This window comes from Solenopsis invicta, chromosome 9 (genome assembly GCF_016802725.1).
Source record: "Solenopsis invicta isolate M01_SB chromosome 9, UNIL_Sinv_3.0, whole genome shotgun sequence".
Classification (NCBI taxonomy): Eukaryota; Metazoa; Arthropoda; class Insecta; order Hymenoptera; family Formicidae; genus Solenopsis; species Solenopsis invicta.
In genome coordinates, this window is record NC_052672.1 from 13,419,596 (window position 1) to 13,445,852 (window position 26,257).

The 26,257-nt window shown below is 41.7% G+C and overlaps 1 protein-coding gene and 1 long non-coding RNA gene across 3 annotated transcripts in view; one reads left to right on the forward strand and one right to left on the reverse strand.

Annotated features, from left to right (window-relative positions):
• Nucleotides 1–26,257, forward strand: part of LOC120358650 — a 423,202-nt gene that overhangs the window by 34,723 nt on the left and 362,222 nt on the right. The window lies entirely within an intron of this gene.
• The window catches only part of LOC105193470 (epithelial discoidin domain-containing receptor 1), a 147,707-nt gene that overhangs the window by 29,251 nt on the left and 92,199 nt on the right, over nt 1–26,257 (reverse strand). Inside the window, exons 5-7 of the mRNA XM_039453531.1 lie at nt 20,496–20,643; nt 19,501–19,805; nt 11,410–11,617 (exon numbers count right to left, since the gene is read on the reverse strand). Coding sequence (XP_039309465.1) covers nt 11,410–11,617; nt 19,501–19,805; nt 20,496–20,643 — 661 coding nt within the window. The remainder of the gene's footprint in view (nt 1–11,409; nt 11,618–19,500; nt 19,806–20,495; nt 20,644–26,257) is intronic.

The window sequence follows — 26,257 nt, forward strand, 5'->3', positions numbered from 1 at the left end:
TAAATATTCAAATAATATTCTATTAATGCCTCTCATCTGTGTACTCAGTTGTACTCTGATTTAAAGATTAATTTTGCTATAAATTAAAATTACTTTCGTTTAAAATGTTTCACGATAGTCGTTATAATTCAAAATTGACATTGCTGTGTATTAAAAGAACTGCGTTTTAATTCTCTAGAAATTTTCAATTCACTTTCGAGATGTGTCACCGTAACTTTGGAAGACACTCGGTATTATCGTTTAGATATTATTTTCATTATATTAAACATACTTTCGACAACCCGCAAAGACTTCGTGCAGGAACGTTGGAACGTCCGCTTCGCGTCGCGTCGCGGCAAGATTTTAATTTAAGAAAAACGCGACGCACGCAGCGTACGCATACTTATTCTCGCGGGGGCAGGGGGAGGGGAGGGAGGAAGACGTCTCACGAGAAGGAAGCGTCCCCGGATTTTCCGCGAGAGTCGTCCTGGAATATCCAGCGCAGGAATATAAATTTCTTCGGATGCAATCTCGACGCGCGCTTTGTGGAGTCGTCGGCGTGATCGTTTCTCCGAGACGGCCGAGGTGAGCGTAACGTGCGCAGGAGCGCGAAGGGAGAGACCAGCCGGAGATGATAGGAGGTCCGAAAGGAGAAACCACGCCGGAGAAGCATCGTTGCTGGGCTCGCAGCCTCGGAATCTTTGCGCGTGCGGTATTCCGTCGCAAAATTCCCGGCGGGATTTACGCCGGATGGAAACAAAGCCGTCGTCGCGTTTGATATGGCTGGGCGGGCATCATTCGCGACAACAGGACGACCCTCTGACGAAAGGCCCGTTCTCGATGCGATCCCGCATGAAATCTGATATTAAACATTCTTTGCGGCGATAGGTGGTGGTCGTGGGTTTGAATTGAAAAAGGGAGACTACGTCCCGGTGTCGGGATATCACCGCGCGATCTCGCAAATTTGACCGCGGTTGCGATATTGATGGCAACAAAATTCGCACGTAAAATGTTGACGAATTGTTGGCGATAAGAGATAAAAATGATAAGAATGACCGCCACTGTGATTCTCGCGATGCGCGTTTATGCGAACGAAACGAAGTTTATTCGATGAAATTCGTCATGCGATAAAATGTTTTTATACGCGTACTGTAATCGAAAAGAGGTGGTAGTCACGAATAAAAATATTTTTCGGCGGTTATATTTGCAAAAAATATCGAATCAGATTATAGCAATATTTTTTTTTGCAAAGGTAAACTAGTAATAAAAATTCTTTAGGAATTCAAAAACACAAGTGCGATCTTACATTGACAATTGATATTTATAAAACATATGATATTGTTCCTTATGTTAAATACCTATATAATATAAATATCTATAAAATATTTATCTCTTACTTTTACACTTACGATCTAAAAAAAGACAGTCTAATTTTATTTTATTTATAGTTTTGAGATATTAATGACATTAAAAGAAAAAGTATTAAATATGAGAAAAATATATAATAAATACGAGTTTAAATGTGCCATTAAAAAAGGGGGAATAAATACGTGCAATTTTGCAAGTTTCACTTGTCGAAAAGATCTCTGCGATCCGGTTTGCTATTACGTTCGATTGAAATTAAAAAAAAAAAAAAAATTGACGAAATTTGCGTCGAGCCGTTCGATAAACGTGCTGTTTTATCCTGAATAAATATTTTTCGAAGCACATTGTGAAGCTCGCACGATACCGACTACCCGGTTTAATTATAGCATTATTCCCCCATCGCTGTCCCGCGATTATTTCGTCATCAAAACAATAGAGAAAAAGAGAGAGAAAAAGAGACCGAGAGAGGCATTTCGGCTGCATTTACATTGCTTGGAGATGGTAATCTAATCAGATTTACGATTGGCTCAGAATGTTAACTGATCGCGACGTGGGTGGGTCGGTAAATTACGCGAATTTTTTGCACATATAAATCATCGTCAGAAAAAATACGCAATAAAATTTACTTTCTTTTTTTCCACGGTTTAAAAAAAAAATAGCGACAACGCGAAAGGGTAGAAAATCGAACGAAGAAAGGAGAGAGAAAACGCATTCGAACTCGATTTTGTCGTTGTCGGTATCGCACGTGTTCGCGTCTCTTTTGCTTCGCAGCTTAGTCGAGCGTGGATTCGACGACGACGAGACGTAGACGTCGACGACGAGGCGGTGCACGTGCAAATGTGCGCGATGCAACGCGACGCGAATGCAGCTGACGCTTCAACGTCAAATGCAACTAATGCGCGCCTTCATCTCGCGCTCGGTGCTGCTGAGCCGGCATAGCTTTGCCGCTTTTTTAAACCCCCGTTGATTTACCGTTTGAAATGTAGGTGCAGCCGCAAAGCTCGACTCCGTTCGTGACCTCGCTCCCAATCCGGGGATCTTAATCCGTGGCCGCGATCTCGTCGACGTAGGATACGCCCGATTGTTCGATGAGATTACCGCCAGTGTTCCGATCACATCAGATGTCACCGGCAATCGGTGCTGCTTTTCGTTTCGCTCGTGCTGCCTAGCTCGCTTTATATTTATTTATTCCTCTGACATCGGATAACCGCGATGGTTAGAGCATTGTTTTTGGCTCGCCACCGTGGGCGTAAGCGATGATTTATACGCTAAATAATGCGGACTGATATGCGATTGTTAGTAGGTCAGTATTTTCGAAATTTGTCATGCACGAAGTTGATCCTTGAACTAGTGATATTAAGATAAATGTCCCAGTGAACGAATATGTCTCTATATTCGAAAACTTACTATTATTAATCTCAAATATTTTTCATAATAATAAAATTTAATATTTAAATACTTCAAGATATTTATAAGACAGGTTATTTTAAAGATTAACGTTAAGAAAATGAGTTTTAAAATTAGGTTAGAGCTTATATTTTGATGATGCTCTTAAAATAAAAAAAAATTTTTAAACACCATGTATTTGTTAAGATATTTTTTCTATTTATTTGATAAATAATACATTTTATAAACAATACGAGAACAAACATTTTAGATTAATTCAGGTGCATTATCAAATTTTTATTATTTTTAGAATAATTAAAAAATGTTTTTACATTTACATGTTAATAATATTTTATATTTTATATTTCAATTAATTGTATAATTAAATCCTTTATATTCTTAAATCCTTAAAAAAATTCAACAATCTGGACACTGTATCGCGTTATATGGTATGTGTCCGGTTACGAGGACATTTATCTTACTTCCGTGACATATTACTACAGCGTTCTACGTATTTCCTTCGTAAAAATATGGGAGCATTCGTAAAACCTGAATAAGCGTTACTAATACGATAAAAAAAATAGTAAAATGAGACATGGATAAAAAAAACTAGATATTGCGAGTTAAAAGATTCAAAACAACTCTGATATTATTTTCCAATAAACAGTGTGATCGATAATCCGGGTGGTTGTAATGATTTAACGTCTGTTTAAAAATAAGCACATAAACACAAGTACGGTTGGCCGGGCGCTCGGTTAGTCGTTATCGGTTGCCACGATACTTTGGTCCATAAAGCCGTACAAGAACACCGAATAATTACGCGGTAATAATCCCCGTCCGATAAGGATAAATTAACTTCGCCAGGAGCGCTGCGGCCTTTTACGCAGAGAGCGGCGTAGTCCATAAGGATAATATTAACGAGCCAAGTTTAAGTACATTTTTCGCATCGCTCCTGCCTTTGTCAATTAATAATCGACTACCCGGAAGAGAGCGCTTTAAGTCAGCCAGATCGGAGGGAGTTCCTCCGATAACGCTCGAAGCAACGAGTCCGCGGGACATAAGAGCTCGTGATGATATATATCGAGACAGGGAGGGACACGATATTTAGAATATTTAAGAAATCGCCGGTATGAGCGATCGTTGACGGTGAATCATTTTTACAACGGACCGAATAATCGGGATGGAAGAAGCGGAAAACGACGTGGCGTGTGCGAGAAAGAGAGGAGGCAAGAGAAAAAGAGACGGTGACTTTAACTCCACGAGGAAATCCATGACCAGTCTCCTCGTATTTCTTTGTCCAATTATGTCTGTCGACATTGGAGAGAGAGGAGGGGTGGGTGATGGGGTTGGAAATCCTTGCAGGACCTATGCGAAGAGGAAAAGGCCGCGGGAGGTGCATCCATTATCTTCTCTCCTCCGACTGCATCCGGAGATGCATCCATTATCTATCTTTCTCAGAGCGGAATCGGACGATATATATATCACTCGCCGGTAAATTGCGAGAAAATATACGAACGATGGTCGATAAACTTTTAACGAGTTCCTTTTGTGTCGGGCGCGACAGCCGCGCGAATATCTATAAGTTTCGAGGATCGCGGATCCGATTTGAAAGTCCTCGTTGACTCCTTCATAAAGAGGGTCACTCGTCAAATGCTCGAGGCATAAAATATTTGTAAGTTGAAACAAAATTTTCTTTTTCCCTCTCACGAACTATAATTGCAGGGAGGAAGAATCGCAACTTAATAGAATCCACTTGATAATTTATACCTAGAGATATTTTACATCATTCGGTATCTTTCGAAAATGTTGGAAAAAGACTTCACTTTAAATGCACATAGTAAAGATTAGTAATTTTTCACGTGTGTTTATTATTACTTAAATAATAAAAAGTACAAGTGCGATATTGTAACACAGATTTTTCAACGCGAAAGAAATTGTGATACCAGAATAATCACAAAAAAGTCTCGTCAGTCTCGTATGAGAAACGGATATAGCACTACGGTATTGTACCTACATCTTCGTAATGTTGTTTCACAGTGCTGCAGGCATTCGTTTGAAATATCATAATGACATGCTACCAGAACCCTTCCCTTCCGAGCTGCGCGACCTTGTGAAAACCTCCACAAGGGAACTCGAAATCCCACCCAGGAATATGATTTCCTCCCTCGCGGACACGAGTCGTAATTTACAAACATCCGTCACGGGGCGGTCATACTCGTGGGATGTGTCGTTAGCCCGTATCATTTTTCTTCGTCTTCTGCCGCCTCCCGCCGGTCTCTCCCTCCCCCCTCGTCTGTCTCCCCCCGCAGCCAGCCCTTTTCGAGCTGTGTCCTTTTCATAAATGAACGGGGCGATTCGACGCACATGCGATTTCACGCTGCGTACACGAGAGAGAAATTATCCATCGAATAGGACTGGCTCCGAGGGTGGTCCTCGGTTCACTCGGTTGTCGTTCAACCAAAGATACCGCAACCAAACTGTTGAAATGAAGATTGAACGAGGCGCGATTACGATGGATCGCTGCATCGAACGTGCATTCGCGATTCGCCGAACTTGCAAGACGCATCGATTCAACAAACTTCAAAGTTTAATTTCGAAAAAGACGGAGATCACAATATTAAACTTAAAAAAAAAAAAAGAAATAGTTTGGATATTTTGCGCTATTATAAAACCATCAGAAAATTAATTTTTTTACAACCGACTACTGCCAACTTTGGCAAAAACGGAGGGAGTATGCGTTTTTATATATCACCGAAGTGAATCGATTACGACAAAAGATCTCTCCGCAATTACAATGTGTATTCTTATCAACTTTTGGCTACAGACTTCTTATTAACCAAGCTTAGTTTGAAGTATATAATTATTACGTGCTTGTACGTACGTAAGATACATCGCATTAAACGATTTGAAATTTGAACTTTTTACCGCGCACCGATCGAAGCGCCCGCGCGCCCGCAGTTTGTCCGCCAACTTCAGACCGTTGAACAGAGCGCGGAGCGAAGTCGCGTACTCGAGTAACAGCAAGTTGCGATTGATTTTTTGTTAGCAAAACGTGCGTTTCGCGGAACTCGCGCGATCGAGAAGTATGCTATTATTGTGCTGAATCCTGAATCCTGTATCGCTCTCCTCCGCCTCGCTGTATTTTCGGACGATTCGTTGCGTCTCGTCGCGTCGCGTCGTACAGTTAACCCTGCTTTTAATGTGTGCGTTACCGCGCGTCCAACGCGCGCAAAAAGGAATCTCAATTTCTGATCTGTTTACACGTTTGAACAAAACACGCATTTGATTGGAGTAATCCATAGAGATGCGCGTTTACGCTAAATAGCGCATGCACGGAAAGCAAGGGTCGACCGACATTTCTCGATTCGGCATTTCTAACCTTAACGCGCCGCGCGCGGTAAACTGAAGCGTTGTTCCCATCGAAATTTTTGACAATGGCTAACGAAACGCAACGGAGAGGCGACGAAAGCGAGGCGGTCATAAATCCCAACACGTTTAATCCGGAAATATCGGTCAGCGTAATTAGTCCTATATTCGTTGCGTTTCGTATAATTAACGCGCGCGCGCGCGCGCGGGCACGCTCGCTCGCTCGTGAAATCACGTTCTCGCGTATGTGTGAGTGCCATGGGAAAGCAATTCAAGCAGCCACGTAAGATTCCGAGAGGAGGAGGTCGGGCGACCATGGGAGGCGGCGAGGAGTGAGTAATCTATCATTTCCTTGTTATTACTTATATGTATATTTAGTTAATTGATGTAAGAACCCACACGCGTACATGTGTGTGTATAATCATTTTTTGAACGTATGTTGTTTTTATCCAAATCGGTTTAACTCAACATATATATTTTTATCATTCATATCTGGATATCTTATTACATTAATATTTGAAATTACTATAAATTTGTAGTGAAATTGTTTTCATACTTGGTACAACTATGAACACGAGTTATTATTATTAACACTGCAGCAATAATAATTATAAAAATGGAGCACTTAACCATAATTATTTTACCATACAATTATAGTGGCAAATACTAAAATACTAACACTCTTTCTTCAGACAATGTAATTAATGCTACAATAGCGTTATGATATTACATGTAATGCTTATTATTAAATTTCCTCGATGATAATATTAGTATAATAACATGATCCTACAGTAAGCACGTTGTTAGTAGCTAACAATAAGTTGTATTTCTTCAGTGAAGAATCTTGTCAAATTTTACATCAATTAAGGGATTTTGTGCAGTATTCTTTACGTGACGTTAATGTCATTCATCTATACGCATCTCTACCCGCTCTGAAAGAGAGCGCATATCTCAATGGCATATTGTAACGTATAAGGCGCACGAGTATGAATATACTAAGGGCAAAGAGTTTCAAATTCCCTCGCTCGGTTTATATGATCTTGTTGGCAAATCCGCTTGACAAACAACCCTCTATACGCAAATATCTTGAACGAGAGCGGGATGCTCTCTTATAGAAGCTGCCTAGTTGCATCATTATTTGCGAATAATAGCTTATAGTTATCTATGAGTGCATCCTGCCAGAAGCGTGCGAGTTTCTTCCGTGAAAAGCTCTCTTCCCGCTTCTTCCGAGGTTGTTATCAATAGATACTTTGAACAATGTCGAGCGTTCCTCGATGGTGATCATTATCGGTAATTCGGCTTTCAATTATAACCGTAATTCGAGAATATCGCATTTGCGAGTCCACCATTAAATGTCGCGAAAGAGACGAGAATGGCAATTCCTATTAAATTTCCCTTATGTTTATAGATATATGAGATTCATCGCCATCAAGCGCTGTCGATGACAATTCGCGATTGTGAAGCATAACTAAATTAATATTGATTGTCCGTCTGTTCGTTACCGCAACGAGCTTGCGTTATTTATTTGTTCCCCCGCGTGCACGGCAGTCTGGGAAAGTTTCTTCTTAATTATAAAGCGATTTGTGTTGTAGGCAAACAACACGATATACACAGTAGTCTAACACGCACATCTCCAGAATCGATCGATAATTAAATTACCGTAATGACCGCGTTGGGAACTGTTGAATGGTATTTTGCATGTTAACTTCATTGTTCTTGTTGCGATTTGCAATGCATTTTATGCGCCTGCGAAAGCACCGTCTGGCATGCATTTTTGCATATATATCCTTTGACGTAGAAAAAGGGTGTGCGGCAGAAGGAAGCGGGCAAAGAGTTTCGTGCCCGCTTTATGATCTCGTCGCTACGTCGCTAAGTCCTCTCGACAAACGACCCTTTGTACGTAAATACCTTGAATAAGAGCGGGGATGTTCTTATCTCCCATTAGTTCGTCGCGTAATTTCTCATTACAATGCGAAGATTACGGTTTCCTCAGAATTTCTGAATTTTAGTCACCTCTTCCGTCAGTTAATTTTACTTCCTTCGAAAAATACCATTAGTATACGCCGGGATCTCTTTACGTTTATTACAATATTTATAAAAAAATACGTACGTATAATGCAAATGTAATTTTTCTAGTTAACGAGCTTTTACTTCGGGAGAAGTAAAGAAAACCCTTTATTTTCGACACTTGTATCAAATCGCTTTTTGTGCACGTCGCACAATCGTATCATTTGTAAGTTATTTTCTAGAATGAAATTTTTCTCTCGGCAGAAAGTACAGCGGAGATTTAAACGGTTTAAATAAAGCTCGCGTGTGTTGTTGTTGTTACGTTGCTGTCTAACACAGTTACGCGGTACGATTAACAAAGAATTCCCGCGCGAATAGAGCGAAAAGGGCGAACATTTCGTGTCATTAGCGGTCTGTCATGAATGGAATTTTTTGGCGATATAAAAGCTGCTAAAAGTTACCCTCGTCACGGACGATGTACCGGATTTATCGAAAATTTCGTATCGTCATTGCCATTCGATGACTTGCTCACCTGCGCGAAAGCTTCCCGTGCGTTTTCGTGCAAAAGCTCTTCTTTTGTCAGGGGAAATTGAAGGGTGACTTTAAAGGATGAGGGATGATCACGATCTTTTAGCTTTGTATCGCGTTTCCGCTACACGTTTGCTACGTATCATAAATACGCGACATCGCTCGTAGAATTACCATTACGCTTTTTATCATTACGCTTTTTACCAGATTTACCAGGCGAGCAGCGTTTTGATAATTTTCCTATCATGTATTTATCACATTCATAAATTTCAAATTATAATTTACACTTTTGTAATATTTTTTTACGTGCAATAAATGATATATCAATCGGCAGTCGAGTCATTCGTGACGAGAAACGTGTTATATTAAGCGAGATGTTAAATCAATATTGTGATATTGATTTACAATATTCGAAACTATTTATGTACGTACGCATTTGAGCTCTTTATTTTAAGAATCGGATATTGAGAACCGCGAGAAACGAAATTCATGCTATATCGTAAGACAGATTTCATCTGAATTCCTAAATTGAATTCACGATTGAATATCAAATCGATTCTTAAGTTTTATTTACCGAACCGTATATATTAAGACTGGTTTCAGTTGAATTTTTCAGTACAGACTATAAATACGGGCTTTACTCATGGTCGTTTGTTCCTTTCATTCGCTAAGAAACTTTCTTGATTCTGTATTTCGTAAAATTTCTTGTGATAGGACAGAGGGGCTTGACGAGGTGAGAGGCGATTTTGCGGTTTCACAGCGTAATTGTTCGGTGATCTAACCGTGAGTACTATTTTTTTTTTACATTGGTGACTTCTCAATTGACAAATGTAAGTGATATGTAGATTGATCGAGTGTTCGCGTATATTCAAGTTTTTCAAAGATAGAAATATCACGACCTGATTGCTTGTTTTAGCATTCTCGTGATATCATTCTCGTGGTTCTATTATGCAAGCTGTCCTAGAATTGTCGATCTTAATTTCAATTCGAGATCAATAATACGCGACATATTATATGTCCTCTGTTACACGCGATGGTTTTACGATGTTATTCTATAATGCTGACATTATTGTGCAAATAGACAGCTGCAATGTGGCGCAATTCACGATTGTATGATACCATTGATGTTGTTCCTTGCGCGTTCCCTCCGTACCATATCTTGATTATAAATCCTTTTTATTCGGCAGTCACATCGTACTGTAAATGCGGATGAACTCCTCGTAAGATGCGATTCCTATCGAATCCGTGTTAAATCAGACGGAATGCGAGTACGGTGGGACGAGGCGAAAGTCGCTTTCAGAATCGCGCACACTCGATATGGAGACATATCCTGCGATTTATATATCTTCGCTGATAAAGCACCGTCCCCTCTGTCTAACGTTCGCGCCGCGCGGCGTTTCTTCCGCAGGAAGCCGATCGCGAAGAGGAGGAAAATCGATTTCTATCAAGTGAACGCTAAATCGAATCGCAGTCGATTTTTCTGTACGCGTGATGTCAAAACCGGAGAGATGCCGCGTAAGGAGACGCGCTATAGATTATTTGCATACCTCTCTCTTCCATTCGCGTGCTCCCCGCCCGTCCGTTTTGAAATCGCTGCCTGGCAGATATACGATAAGCCATTGTCAATTACCGCACGTATCGGTTTAAATCAAATTCGAGATTTATTTTTTCGATGATTGACAGGCGGCAATCGGTAACCGAGAGAGCAAAGACGGAGAGAGAGAGAGAGAGAGAGAGAGAGAGAGAGAGAGAGAGAGAGGAAAGTGGGATGGCGCGGAAGGAGAAGGGCTCGGTACGATGATTCGGTTGTGCCGAATTGGAATGAAATGGCAGAATCGCAAAAAGAAATACATTCTCCATCGGCCATCCCTTCCCCGCGACCTCTTCAACCACGCTGAAGGCTTGTATCACGAAACGATTTCGCGTCACGAGCAGAAATTTTCGTCCCTAGTTTCGCCACGATATGCGATGTCCCACGGCCCTTTTTTCCCCCCTCTCCCCCGGCTATTGTTTTTGTCCGTTATGGCGCGCGGATCAGCGTGGAAATATATCCTCGTTCGAGGGTTTTAATGTATTCCGGAATTTTGACCGGCACGTCCTGCTGGGAGCTGTCACGGGACGGATGGACGAGAGATGATGGATTCAGTGAAATTAAATGACGGATCGCGGCATCTCTTTTTAACTTCGTCATTCTTCCTGCCACCCTCGCACGTGAAACATCGAACGAATAAAATTTCTATTGCCCCAGTTGCCTCGATCACGATTATGGAGATTTTGAAACATTGAATTCAAACTGTACGTTTGTATCAAACGTGTGCACGCGCGTGAGTGGATTGCGGAATGAAGCTTTAGAAATTCCTTTAAGAAAAAACGCTGCGCGCTTTCGCTGACTTCGCGCTCAAAGATAGTGCATAGCAATTTTCTAAATTGCTACGCTTCTTATATATTTGACGATTTCATTAGACATTATTATTTCTCGACACTAGAAAGATGGAAAATTATTGTCTATTTAGCAAGATTTTTCTTCTTGCCTTTAGAGGAAGAGAGAATTATTTTTTAATGAAGTAAAAAGTTTTTGGACGTTTTTATCTAATATTGGTTCTCTTTCTCTTTCTCTCTCTCTCTCTCTCTCTCTCTCTCTCTCTCTCTAATATTAAACGTTTACTAAGATTTCATAATGAAAACTCATTTAATAATCACGATTTCGAATATGTTTATCGATAAAAGACTTGAATAGACGGAGAAATAATCTTGCGATGCAATTAATTAATGTCTTACCAGAATCGAAGGTTACTTCGCTGACCATGATCCATCGATCCGAGAAATGGAGTCTCAGCTTAATGAATTTTCCAACTCGGTGATGAAGTTTGATCGTGATGTTGCGAGAAGTCTCGAAGATCTTGTCCTCCATGTACGTGTAGGTAATAGGTTCCCCTGTGTAGTATTTCCCGCCAATACTGAAGAGTATGTCAACTTGTGAAAAAATCTGTAATCGGAAAACCACATGAAAATAATCGGGGTATTCCCAACGCGAATCAATGTATAGAACTGTAAGCGAGTAGATATGAATGACCGCGGAAAAGAATGCGGGTAGCTTATCGGAGGAAATATTTATTAATAAAGAACTTTTTGAGCTCGGAGAACCGATAACGGTGTACGGATTGCACAGTGAATAAGAACTCGAGTAAAATTTATCGTACGTATTACGCGCATGAGTGTCTCGTCGGCATGAAAGAGGAAACACAGTACATATTTCGCAACGGCAAAATTCCTATTCCGCCTCTCCGAGCTACTTTTTCACCTCCTGAACAACCGCATCGCATGCCCGTAAATTTTTGACCGCGGATAGCATTTTTCAGGGCTGACTACTTTCGTGGTCGTAAATTCACGGACGACGACCTGACAGGAAAGGAATTTCGTCGTCACGGAATGCCGGGCCCCTTACTTGCTTGCTCCCCGGCGAAATTGGGGTCGATGGAGATCGCGCCGCAAAATCTCGCGCCCGAAATCGATTCCAATATTGATCGTCGAATTTGTGTGATTAACTGCGGCCGGTCCCGTCGCGCAGCGTGGAAAAAATGATTTCTGCTACGGTTAAGCGGGTAGCACGGGCTGATATGAAATAAAACGGATTACGCTAGTGGATATTAGGTAAAATGGATGCCGTGTGCACCGCACGACGTTGATGGATAGAGTCGACTCGAAAATCTCACCGCTCGAAGAAGATTTACCGACAAAGTAGAGTGCGGATCGTTCTCGCGTGGTCGGAAGTATCACGAAAAGCCGTTATACTTTTGAGAACGTTATAAAACTTTAATGTGTCCCTAAAGTTCGATGGAGTATATGATCTGATCATAAATCAACTATTATCCGTGGTATTATCCGTGGTCGCGAGGACTTTTTTTTTGTTAGTGGGAAGTATATCGAGATTGCATCCATACAATATACTCCCGCGGTGGGCTTGACTTCACGATCCGTTCTTTCTTTCCTTCGCGTTGCTTTTTCACCCCCTCCCCCCCCCCGGCCCCTTTCTTTTCTTTTTACAAAAGTCCACGTAAAAATATCATTTTTCGTGTCAACGCGCAAGGCTGCAATCCGTGGATGGAGTCTCGCGAGCGCGCCGCGCCGCGCCGATTCGTTTTCACTCTTCGCGAAGAATGGCGCGAAATTCGTGAAGCTATCCGACGCGCATCCGGAGATCGGATTCCACAGCGTAAATGCCGGTGTCGGGAAAGCGCAACGCGATTGTCTCTGAAACGGTATCGTGTGCAAACGCTCCGGCGTCGAGTGTGCGAGGTGCCTGTTGAATATTCGTAAGTCACGGTCCATTTGAAATTCCGAATTTCCGGCGACGACGACAACAACAGCCACGACGGCGACGACCGACGCGATGGATAATCTGGAATTCCGTAAGTTTCGATTAATGGTGAATAATTCCCGGGGGCGGTTCTTAAGTGGACGTTGGACTTCGCTACTGTTGCAAGCACGCCCGCGGATGCCTTTCCTCCCATCTCTCTCTCTCTCTCTCTCGGCTTACGCAGTCCACGTCGTCGGCGGACTTACGGACCCGAGTAATTTGTCGAGGAATTCTGTGTGCCCCGTATTTGCGTCGGAATTGGAACGGGGAATATATCATATCGCGTAAAGTTGATTGTCGGGGAATACAGCGCGCGCGCGCGAGTGGCACGGCGGAGCCACACGTAACAGCTTGTCAGCCCTATAAAAGTTACCGAGTTACCGAGTTCGTGAGCGATAAAGCAAGTTTCCTCCTGTACTTGAATTAGGTGAACGTATCCAATAATAAGAATACAGTTTCCCTTTCCTGTAAAAAATCTTTATACTTGAAAAAATTTAATAGTCATAGAAGGAACGTTTGTTAGTCGACAACACATAATGCATTTTTAATGCATTACGCAATATAAGAGATTCAGGAAGAAAATAGAAATTCGAACATTAGACGATTGCACTGATTTAATTGGAAATCAATTGAGATTTGTCGATGCAGTTTTTTTTTATCTGGCGTCATGTCCGAGCTACCAAGCAACGAAACTCAAGAATACTCTTAGCTTGATGCAGACACGCGAGATCATAAAGCGTCGCCTGTATCTTCTCGTCTCGTATTTTACACGTTTGATAGTATAGCCGTGCTAGAGAACCGAGAATACATTTCCAATGATGCGGCAGATAGGGGGAGTCGGCCTATCAGATTCGGTTATCCTAATCCGCGTCATGTAAATCCAATTTCCAGAGGTTTATCTCGCGGCGGTGGCAGCCGGGAGCGATATACCGTGCGGCGGGAAGACGCGAGATTCGATGGTAACAGCAGGTAGTATCGACATGTCGATGCACCTTGCGCGAGGCCGGGCGCGCGCGTAGGTGGTGCATGAAGATAGGTCGCCATAAAACTCGTTTGAGCTTTCGCTGCTACGTTAGCGTCGAAAGTCTTTGTGGAAAGGAGAAGATGTATATTTCTAGCTCATGCATGCACGCGCGTGCGAACGTGCGTGGGCACGCGGAGTCAAACGCAGCCTAACGCACACATAATTTAAGACGCAATTCTCGGAGCACCTTCAGAATGCTGTAAACGCGAGTATTCGCGAGAAAGGTATCGTGAGGGAGCATTAGTTGTTTAAAAAGAAATCAGAGTACTTCTCTCTCTCTCTCTCTCTCTCTCTCTCTCTCTAGGTGCACATTAAGTATTTATAGATGCGCAATTGTACAGAAAGAACGGTTTTGCTGAAGTATCTAAAAAATTTTAGCTACATACAGATCTAAAATAAAAATTGTTAGACAAAAATATTGTGTGACACGCTGAAGCATGATCATAAAAATTGTTCACATTCTAATAACCAGTTCGAGCGTCTTACATAATTATTTTGAGAATCAAACAAAATTATTTTCAGATATATATATCCAGCTAAATTTTTAGATGTTTCAAAACTGTTCTTTTCGCGTAGATGTTGAAAAGATAAATAATATTTTCCAATCACTTCGTACGCAGTTAAATAGTAAAAACTTAAAACGTTTACTCTGAGAGCTGTAATAGATATAGTGAGCACGCCTAGATATAATATTTATATATTGGTAGAGCGTTATATGATATATCGGATTATAGATGCAGCTCTTGAAAAACGAGGAAGCGGATTATATTAAAGGGAGTTCTAGAATAATTATGACAGCGCGTGTACATTTTATTTCGTTCCATTAGCCGACTATGGAGTTTTATGCATTACGCTGAATAGATAACGCGTTTTCGTTCGGCCAAATACGTACCGGAGGGAACGTCCGTCAGCAAAATTGAAACGGATTCGAAAGAGGAAAGAGCATCTCTAAATAAAATCGGCACGCCGAACGCGCGGAAGACCGTTACATCGACCCCGGACGCGCAATCACGCGAATTTATGCACTTTGACGAGGCGGCACTCTCACGCAAATGAGAAAGAGAGAGAGAGAGAGAAAGAGAAAGAGGAAGGGCATTTTCCTACTGCGAGTCGGAATATCAGACAACGAGAGAATCTCCGCGATGAGCGTCCCGCTTCTCTTATTCTCTCTGGCGGAACGAGTAACGCGGGTAAATTCATTTTTCGCAAATAAGCAGATTCGTCTCCCCTTTACGCTTATTACATTACGACGCGCGCGGCGCGCACTCCAGAAAATTACCTGACTCCAGAATGATCCGCGCGTACTATTTCGAGCGGATTTCCAGCCCCACCGGCGAAGCCTGTTTTGATGGCTGACCTGTACCGCGATTCATTATCACTCCTCGTGACAGACATGTTTCATCGCCGATTGCTACGCCGAAGGGGGAAAATGTTATTTAGGTATCAAAGATGCCATACGCCAGCAGACAGCGAACGAACGAGCGAGAATGGAGAACTTGAGAGTGACCGGCATTGTGAAGCGCTCGGGTTTATAAGCTCGTGCCGTCGCGGTGTCGTCGCCGGTTACATAAAACCAGCTAACGTGTAAGGGAATTCGGAGGACGATGATCGGGTGTTAGGTGCCGCCGCTACGTCGAGGCCCCGACCACGAAGGGGTTGCAACGCGGCCGTTTGGAGGACCGCTGACCGCTGCATCAAAGACCGGGCGCATTTATGGCGCGCCACCGGTGTGTAGGCAGCCGCTGCGCCGTAGTTTGCGTGTGCCCGTGTAACGGTGTGCGTGTATAATGTGTGTATAAGGGACTTTGTAATTATTGGGTTTAATCGAAGGTTCCGTCGATTTTTCAGTGCGCCCCGATTATCCGAATTGGTTATCGAAAACCCATTAGTACGCCCACGACGAGGCGGCCGTTTTTACCGCCTCCTTTTTTCCCCCTGCGAAGGATTCGAATGCGCCGCTCATAAATTCGGTAATAATTCTTCGCTGTATCAATGCGCGAGCTTTTAATATTCTCGCAAACGAGCTCGAGCTCTCCCGAATGAAATATACCGATTCGGCGAGCGCGCGTCGTCTTACCGCCTCGCATCTCTCGCCACGCATCACGCAAGAGGTATTTCTCTTGGTATTTCACCTCTTTAATATTCCAATGTACTGTATATATATTTTTTGTTTTTTTATTTTATTTTTTATTGCTATACGCAATACGCGAATACTTATTGGGCTTTATCGCGTACGCCACATGAATTCATATGTTTTTCGGGATTTGTAAGCGCACCGATTCCGATTCGTCGTTATAATACCACATATAGTTTGCCACGCAGTGGCAAACAGATTATAAAATATATAATCCATTTATGGTCCACCTTTTTTTATATTATTCACCGTGCGCGCCGCACGATAAGGGCTACCGCTCGCGGTATTCGCGGCGAATTTCAACGCGCGGCTACATTCTAATTTACGTTTAACAGGCTATTAAAGTTTATATACATTCGGCGGGAATCTGGGGTGAAGTTGAATCGTAATACGAATACTACGGGGGCGTGTTTGGCAGGGTGATCACTGAACCTAGCATCAAAGAGCTGTACCGGGGCGTTTATTCCGGATTGCTCGCCGCGCGCGGCTGTATTTACGCTTTGTGCAAGATATTCACAACGTACGTGAACCAGTTTGCAAATGCGTGCGCACGCATGGCTACACGCCCCCGCGGATTTTTGACGGGCGCCAAAAAATTTTTTCGATTTTTCGCGGCAATTGTTTCGTCAATGCCGCCGCCGCCGCCGCCGCGCCGCCGCCGCTGCAGCAGGATGTGTACGGCTCTTCTGAAATAAAAACATCGAGCGGTGTCAGTAGCGCAAAACTAACGGGAATACGTCCCTATTTGAAGGACCTGCGCTTAACGACGTGCTCGAAACTCTGCAGATCGAAGTTCGTTATCGTTTAGATTGCTGGATCAAAGAGCGCTTTTATTTACAATTTTCCATCCACAGAAGCGACGCTACCGTTCTTTGGAAACGTAATATGCATGTTTTCTCTATGCACAACATCGACTATTCTATTTTTTTTTTTTTTTATTGTGTCCACTTTTTAATCTAACTATTAGAAAATGTTTGAGTGCATGGACGATACAGCGACTTTTCACATTATTTAATTAAGAAAAAAACTATTTTTTTATAATAGAGAAGGAAAAGGTAATTTTACTTTTCCGACCGCTTCCGAAAATTAGGAATATAAATTTATAATTTTTAAAATAATAATAACATTAACAGTACTATTTTACATAAAATATGCTAATATTAAATATTTCTCTGTCGTATAAATTAGTAATAGCCGAATTTTTTTAACGTAACGCGCGGTATTACGGCATATAATCTCTTCTCTGCCCTGCGATTTCAACGCGAAAGAATTATTCGGGGCAATTTTACTCGGATCAAAATTCGGTGCTTCCGTTTCTGACAACGTTCAATAATCTCCCATGCATATTTCACCGCACGCGCCGTCGAGCCTCTAAACGAACTGTAGCATATGACAGAATACGCGCGCGTGTTTAAAGCGGATTTGTCTCGGGTATGATGAAACATGCAATATGTGTGGTATATGAACTGTATCGTCGTAGATCTCGAGTTTTCACATTTTCGATACGACGTCATCGGATGATCGTTGTGATACATGACTGCCAATAACAAATGTCCATACATTACAGATATTGGCAATTCCTTTCTCTCTCTTTCTCTCTCTCTCTCTCTCTCTTTTATTTTCACCTAGACTTGTAATATTGTGCTTTGCCTAACGATGGGTATTATTTCTACTCTCCGATCTCGCATTGTGTTGTCTTATCTTCTGCAATATAATCGAGGTATCGAGTCGTAATGAGAAAAGTACATTTTGCGGTACTTTGACATAATAAAAGGCGCGCGCCTGTATATAAATCGCCGCGGGCCGGCTATCACAATTCTATCGAATCATCAGATCTACGTAGGACGAGACGTGGCGGCGAGGTCGCGATTTGTGGCCACACACAAACGAAAATTACACGGCGGATCGAATTATATAACTCGGCGCAAGCCACGAGGAATCCTCTTTATAAGCCGCCCCCGCGAACTCATTTCCGCGACTACAACACGCTGAATCACGGATATGGCGAATGATGCGAAAAGTTTCCTACCTGCCTCTCAAGGAGCATCCGGGAATTGTTTTTCTTCCATCAAGTATGTCTGCTCGAATTTTCCGTCTTCCCCTTAAGTTCCGCGAGTAAAAGTTGAAATTACGAAACAGGGGTTGAGTATGAAGAGGGGGTGTAAGATTCGCAGGAGAGAAATTCCGCATCTATCGCGAATCACGACAGTAACGTTGGTATTCGCAATCAGCGAATAACTTATTACGGTCCCGCGTGTATGATGTAAACGCGATTAATTACATAAAATTTATCATATCAAAACCATTCCGCGAATATCAGCGTTTTCGGTGTTTGAATTCCAACCGAGGCAACGTATGTCTCTGCAACGTGTGCATGAATTCCCCATTCAGATTCGCAAGATTCCTCGTGAAATAACGCGGCTAATAGTCGACTCAGTGCGATCATCACACCGAGACCGTGGTGGCAGATATCAAACTGCCGGAATTGCTTGCTCCATGCTGTATTGATATTCAGCGGGCGTCTGCCTGATAAAGCGTCGAGTGGAATATTCAATCAAGCGTGGTGGCGCGAGAGGGTGAGCGGCGGGAAACAGGCGCTAGGCGGGGGAAGGGAGTGCATCTTGTCGACCAGATGCTGCGCGACGACTAAGGTGGAAGACGGTGATGTTAAAAGGAGGAGAGAGGGATCAAGAAGAACCGTGGATGGCGAGCGTGTTGATCGACGCTGCTTGCGCATTCCTGGCGAGGACTAAGGAATAACGTCGCTAAAGCGAAGGTAAACGATTCCTCGGCGTCAACGAGTTCACGAGGGGGATCCTTGGCTGGAGAAGTAATTCGATATAGAAGCGGCGCGTGCTCCCTTCTGATCACGTGGATTCTTTAGGTTCTTCCGGGGTATTACCCGCACGGAATCGCGACGAGCGGCCCGAGAGATTACACGTGTGTTTAAAGTGAAACGTATTCCGAAAGGATGTGAGATAACTTCTCGATACTTTACTGTCCGATGCACTTCGGCTTTTACGAGATCTAACATGCGTTAATTTTTCACTAGAAAAGATTTATGTTACATTATACTTTTCTATTATATAACTAATAATGTATTATTGTTAAGTGATTGCGCATTTACTTTGTGCTAAAATGTCGGTACGAACGTAACTGGTTTAGACAGTTTAACAGTTAAACTGTAAGAGCGATCCTAAAGCAGTTGTGCAGAACTCTTATGTGATATATTCGGTAATATTATATATCTATTTTTATAAGTTTATTACAATTGTCTATATTCTTAGAAAAGGAAATATCAATTTTTTTTTAAAAACTAAAATATTTAAGTGCATAAGTGTATCGCTTACGAACCTGGACGCCTCGGGTGAATTCGTTATTGCAGTAAATATGGACGGCGGAGAATTCCCTGACTTTGTCGAACTCGAACTTGATCTCGACCGGTTGGCCGCGGCTATCGTTCCTCCAGCCCACCCAGCCCTGGGCGCGATCGTTATCGTAGTACATTTTGAAATTATCAGGCCCCTTCTTGCCGTCCGTCAGCTGACCCAGGCCACGGCGCAGCTCGCCGTCCCAGTGCCCGTCGTAGATCGCGTCGAAGAATTCCCATCCATTGCCCCTTTTATCGCCCTGGGGCATCGAGTAGGACACCACGCCGTCTGCGGGAGGAAAAGTCAAGATGCGATTGTTGACCCTCCTATCGACGATACTGTCTTTGATTTGTTCGAAAACAGGTCATACTTGACTCTTTTGATTTCTTTACGACAGACGTAGAGCGTACATTATAAAATCTACACAAATTTTTAAGCGGATTGTACACGACTTTTAACAAAATTTTTAACGCTTAATTGAAACATGTAAGCATAAACTAAAATTACTAAATTAAAAAAAATCGTGATAGCGAATTCGCTTAGGGAATTATTTGCTGAACGTGATAGTAATATTACGTATAGTTTAACGTTAATTTAAATCATATATGATATATTTTTACCAGTTGCAATAAACATTAAAAAGACGCAAAAAGATTGATACTTTTCTACAGTTTAATCTCATATTTGATCATTCGAGCTATTTAGGAAACAAACTGCTCGTACAAGCACATTTGCGCGTTTGTCGAGTGACCTTATAGTATAACACGTGCTCTAATGATTCACCGCATTTTCGGCATTGAGAGCACCCATTCGACGCCCGTAGCTAATTCGATTTCCGGGCGAAAACGGAATTATACGAGCAAGATTTTGAAAAGCAAATTTGCTCTGGGCACGCTGGTATCAGGGTTAATGGACAGTCCGGCGGGTGTACCGGTCCGCGGCAAGTTTCACGAAAATTGGCGAGTGCAAACAGCTTACCGCTCCAGTAACACCCGTAGAGCTCGACCCGCATGCAAACCGTCCGCCTGTGATAGCTGTAGGGTAGAAAACGGATCTTACTCGCCCACAGAGGCGGCTCCAGCTCGTGCTTGGACTCCAAATACGTGTTCGTGTTACCCTGTATTACCTGAAAGCACAGAAAGCGTCGGTTCAAGTACAGGACAATTTCAGTTTTCGGTCCGGCACGGCGTTTGAGCTTTACCAGACCGGTCGGTAGTCGGCGCGAGTCTCATTAGCTCTCTTTCTGCAACGGCGTTACATTAACTTCGGACAGTCGGATATTTGAACACGTGCGCCATTCTCCATTCTACCGCGCTTTTTATACCGCCCCGCCATATCGGACGATACCGATGTACGAGTAGCTCGGGGATGCAAAACAGCGGACTCTTTTATGTGTACCAACAGTTTGCGAGATAAGAATTTTTAATATACCATACATTTTCGAGCTGATAGCTGTAACTTTAGCGTAGTATCTTATGCATACGTAAACGGAAAGTAGTCTACGTTATCGATAAACTGTCTCGAAACGACTGAATCCTGCCATCGTAAATTTCCCTATGTTAATGAATTTATGACGTCCTTCGCAAAATCCACGTATAAATGTCCTCACGTGTATCAATCAGTCCGGCAGGTCGCAAAGAGTTATCGGACGCGTTTACTTTCTATCCCGTTTGGAACGTCGCGATTGTCTGGCGGTAGACGATGACATTTATACGTCGTCTGGACAATGCCTGTGCTTTAGCAGCGCGAAATGCCGCTCTCCCCTCCTTCCCCGGACTTGGATATGTCCTGTCATAGAATGGACATCGCGTTCCACGGGATCAGACGGGGGCTAAGGACTAATTTCACCCTACATTCCACCGCATTAGGTCCGACAGAGACTCACGGAGAGACAGAGAGAGAGAGAGAGAGAGAGAGATGCGCAGACAGAGAAGCTAACACGGACGGGCAAATCGAGAAGGGACGAAGGGTTCGCAACGGGCGCAGGCAGGAGAGTAACGCAGGGCGAGAGAGGGTTGAGTTAAACGTCCGCCGTCCGCATTCCCTGATCCCCGTCGAGGCAGCGAACGTGTTGCCGTCGTTGACGACGTCTCTCTCTCCTCGAGCGTGCTGGGGCGACGGTGCAATATTGATTCCACGTTGTGGGTTTATGAATAAAATAAGCGGTTTATCCGACGGCGGTGTGTAGGGTGGTGTACGGTGTACAGAGGGTGCGGGGCGTGCGGGCGAGTGGCACGGTCCCACGGGATCACGCGAAGTGGCGTTGCCCATGGTGAGTAGATAGCCAGGTACGCTTATATACATAGATACATGTGGTGTGTGCCCACATACACGTATATATGCCGGGTTAGATGGTACATATTATACAGGGTGTATCGGAAGATATGCGTTTTCTCTCCAATAATTATAAATTCTCTGACGGGTTCGAAGGCAATGTCTCTTCAGCGCGGTTAATTACTGAGTTATCGAGAATTAAGCACCGAAATGCAAGTAAATAATAAGAGATCGATCATGAAGCTTGACGAGCGAGATGTGTAATAATAAAAATTGAAACGCTAATAAATGGTAATTTAGTAAATTTTTCATAAAAACATGACTTAATTTGATCAAATAATCTTCAACTAGGAAAAAATGTACTTTCGATGCAGTCACGCGTACACACATTCGACTTTACGTTTTTCCTTAAAGTATAAACGTAAATGATGTATGTGTTCGCAGTTAACCTTATAAACGTGTAAATGTACGGCTTCGTCGTGACGATGAGTTTGCAGCACAATCGCGCGACAGAACGTTTTGCGGTAGGTACAACACATTCTGCGCACGTCTCGTGGCCGAACATACGTTCCGTGCCTTTAGCCTTCTACCACTTTTCGGTGCACCCATGCGCCGACCTTTACTACTACACTACCGTCGACGTGCCTGCCACGAGGGACCTTATGTCAAGATACCCTAACGTGGTCCTTCGGGACATCCTTATGCGCTTAGTATTGTTGTACCTACTCGCAGGCTAAACAGCTGACCTATTTTCACCTTGTTCGCATATCGACTCGAACTTTATTTCGGCCCAGCCCTTCTCAACTCGTGATTGCTACTTTCAAATAATGTTTTTATAATATTGCTTTACAATTTTTGGAAAACACTATTTGCTCCGCATCGAGTCACTGGCGTGTAACCAGCTCAACCTGCTTTCGAAGGTTACATATATATACGAGTATAGCGGAGTTCAATTACCGAGACGTAAAAGCGTTTCTTGGGTTTTCACTGGCAACCCTTGCTTCTACCCTCTCAGATCCGCGTTACCGTTCCCTTCTTCTAGAAACAGACACTTGGAAAGTACTCCCAGAGGCGCGCCCTTACCGCCTTACCAACGGATAGCTTACTGCACCCTAGGTGAAAAACTCTCCGTGTCCGGGGGTCGATTCTTTCTCATTTTATGGCAACCAGGGACCTATTTCAGCTGCGCGTTATGTTGCTGCCGGTTTTCACAGCAGAGTAGCGTGAAGATCTTGCACCCCTGATAGTTAACTGTCTGTATGTATGTTCGTAGGATGGAATAAGTATTTAAATGTGTCTATTTTTACAAGAAAATTAGATAATACTAAGGTTAATAGAAACTACAGATAGTTGACAATTTAAAATGTCAAAATCATATTAAAATTCGTATTTCTTGTCATTAATATTTTTGTTGAATATAGATATATGAGTAACTATTTAATAAAAAAAAATATAGTGAAATAGTTCGGATATTGTCAAAATGTCTCGTATGGCAATATTATCAATCATGAAATTAACTGGACTGCAGCAAACTTGATTATAATATGTGTAATATTAATATGTATATATCTGTCATTCTTGTTTTATATCGTACTATTAATTTGCATTAGATTGTTGATTCATGAGCGTAATTACCATTTTCACGAGCTATTAATCATCTAATCATCATATGTAAATCGTCGAATTAAATGCGCTTCATCCTGGCGTCATTACACAAATATTCACAATGATTCATGATATGTGTACATGGGACATTATACATCATGATATTTATATGTATTATTTAAAGAGTTGTTCAACGCGAGATACGCAATTGTTATTTTGTATTATTCTAATTGTGAGCGACGAAAAGGTTGTTCGAAAGTTTGCATATAGTGATAATTTGCCAATATAAGATGCAGCAGATAATATTGTCTTTCCATCGTTTCTCCTGCTTCTTTTATTTTCACCCTTCGTGTATAAGTGCAACTTGCCATGTGCCCATAAAGATCAAATTTAAACAACGATTATAGGTATTGACTATAATAGTCTTATTATTAGGGAATGTCCGGAATCTTGTATTGTCGTAGACAATAATTCGTAAATTTTACATAAATTGACAATGGAGATTGTCTTCTTACATGCAAAAATATATCATTTTAGAGCTAAGAAAAGCGATTGCTCAATTTTAGCCTTCTTCTTTTAAGTAATGATTTACTTTTACACAAAACATTTTCTTGACAATAGTCTTAAGATACACTCATCATTTACTCTCTTGAAACAAGTAATATTTACTTAAAATAAAAACTTCTATTGTATATACAAAAAAATACATACTGTAAATTACTTATTTCAAATATTTCGCAAGTTGATATATTCGCAAATCATCATAAGTTTACCAAATTGTAATAATTATATCAAATTTATTCGCAAGTTGATATATTCGCAAATCATCATAAGTTTACCAAATTGTAATAATTATATCAAATTTATTCAAAATATATTCTGAATTTTAATAATTTAATACTTTAATCAAGAATATTAAATTAAAACAAAAATTTGATTTGCTTGTTATCTTGACTTTTCTTCAAGAAAATTTCACAATATTCTTTGAAAGAGTATAAATTATTTTGTAAGAATATAATAATAAGTTTTCCTAAAATCTTTGATGAGAGACTTTATAAGACAATTATTAAGAAAATTTTCTTTGTTAAAAATGGCAATTATTTGTTAAAAGAAAAAATACTAAATTACTTTTTATATTATAAATTTATATTCTACTATTTTTAAACAGAAATTTGGTAACTGGGGTAAACTGTGATTGTTAATAAAATACAACGGAAACAACGTTAATATAAAATGTACGAGAGAACGTGCAGTTAGATAGAACATAAGACGCTTTTCTACGTCAAGATTAAGGAACGCCGACGGAACAGAAAATGAAAACAGCGAGCCATTTTGCAAACGAATGACAACCGGATGACGTGACCGAGCACGAGATGGGACATCTGTCGGCTCTTATACGTCTATCGTGTTGCACCGGCGTTGCAAAATTATGCAGCTGGTACTTTCTTGAGACAGAAACAAGTGCACGGTGCGCGGCGATGGTGGAAAGGGGCGTGCACAATGTAAAAGAGTCAAGAAGATGCAGCAGCCGATGCAACTTTATCGTGACGGCTTCTTCAAATCGTAATGGCTGCATGCGCAGTTTACGGCGGAAGTGTATCTCGTAAATATGCATCTCCGATGACGTCACGATCGAAGTGCATTTCAAGGATGCTAGATGCGGTTATAAACTTTCTAAATTCAGACTCCCATTTGGGAAGTGAGTCGCTTTCGTGAGACTTTATCACGATCGTGATGTAAAAGTTGGCCGTTCCAATTTTTTCATGTATCCGTAAATATAATTTTTAAAGCTGTTTGAAAGTGCCAAAAAAAAACAAAAAACAACAATTCGAAGGGGGAGGAAATTCAGTTCTATGCGTTAACCTCAATAGTCTTCATTTATTCGAAATCTCTCGAATTTTGAATGTAGTAAACACATCTCTCTTTTCTATGTGACATCTAATTTCGATAAATATTGTTTTAACTTTCCCAATACTTAAATTATTTTTTTTATACTTCTCTATGCAACTTTTTACAACTTATTAGCCAATGTTCAGTTTCTCGACTTGATTACGGTTTTGGACGTTTTGGATGGCACCGAGAGGTTGAAAAAATTTGGTGAGCCAAGCAAACCGTGCTCTTCTTCCTCGTGTGCGATTTTGAAGTGTTCATAACTTATGCCCGTGTTCGTTTTTTGCCTGTCGAAGCGCCGTATAAAACGAATTTATTGCGTCGGCGCATGCATGTCGTGGCGGTGACTGCCTCCGTGAATATTTTCGTGCACTTCTCTTGAATGACGCTATCGGAATTTCGTTCGCCGATGGGCCGATATTTTTAGGACATCCTACCTATTACCGATTATGGTTCTACTACTTCGCTTCCATCGAACTTTTATTCGCAAAAAATATTCGTTTTTTTTGGAATAAAAAATGTGTATCACTTTGACGATATATGATTCGATTCGGTTTTCTCGAATAAAGGGAAAAATTGTTCGGTTTGAACGGAGGAAAGACATTATTTCGCATTTTCTTTACATTCTTCGTCATACATTTTATCTTTTGCATCTTAAAGTTTGATAGGAAACAATAAAGGAGATCTGTAACATGTGAACGTCGCGAAAATTGCGAATAAGCTTCTTAAACATTATCTATAATTTAATCATGATATCCTTATGAAAGATGTCTTACGTCGAAACTTTATCTTCCGTCAAGAATGTAATAAAAATGAAAGGATATTTCAGAGAAAGACTTTACCGTTGACTGTGCGACTACAATCTTCCCTATCGCGGTCCAACCATATTCCTCTCGAAAATCCGCGCCTACCTTTATCTACTATTAAATCTGTCGGCCTTGATGTGCAATAAAAGCGGAACGTTAATGCGT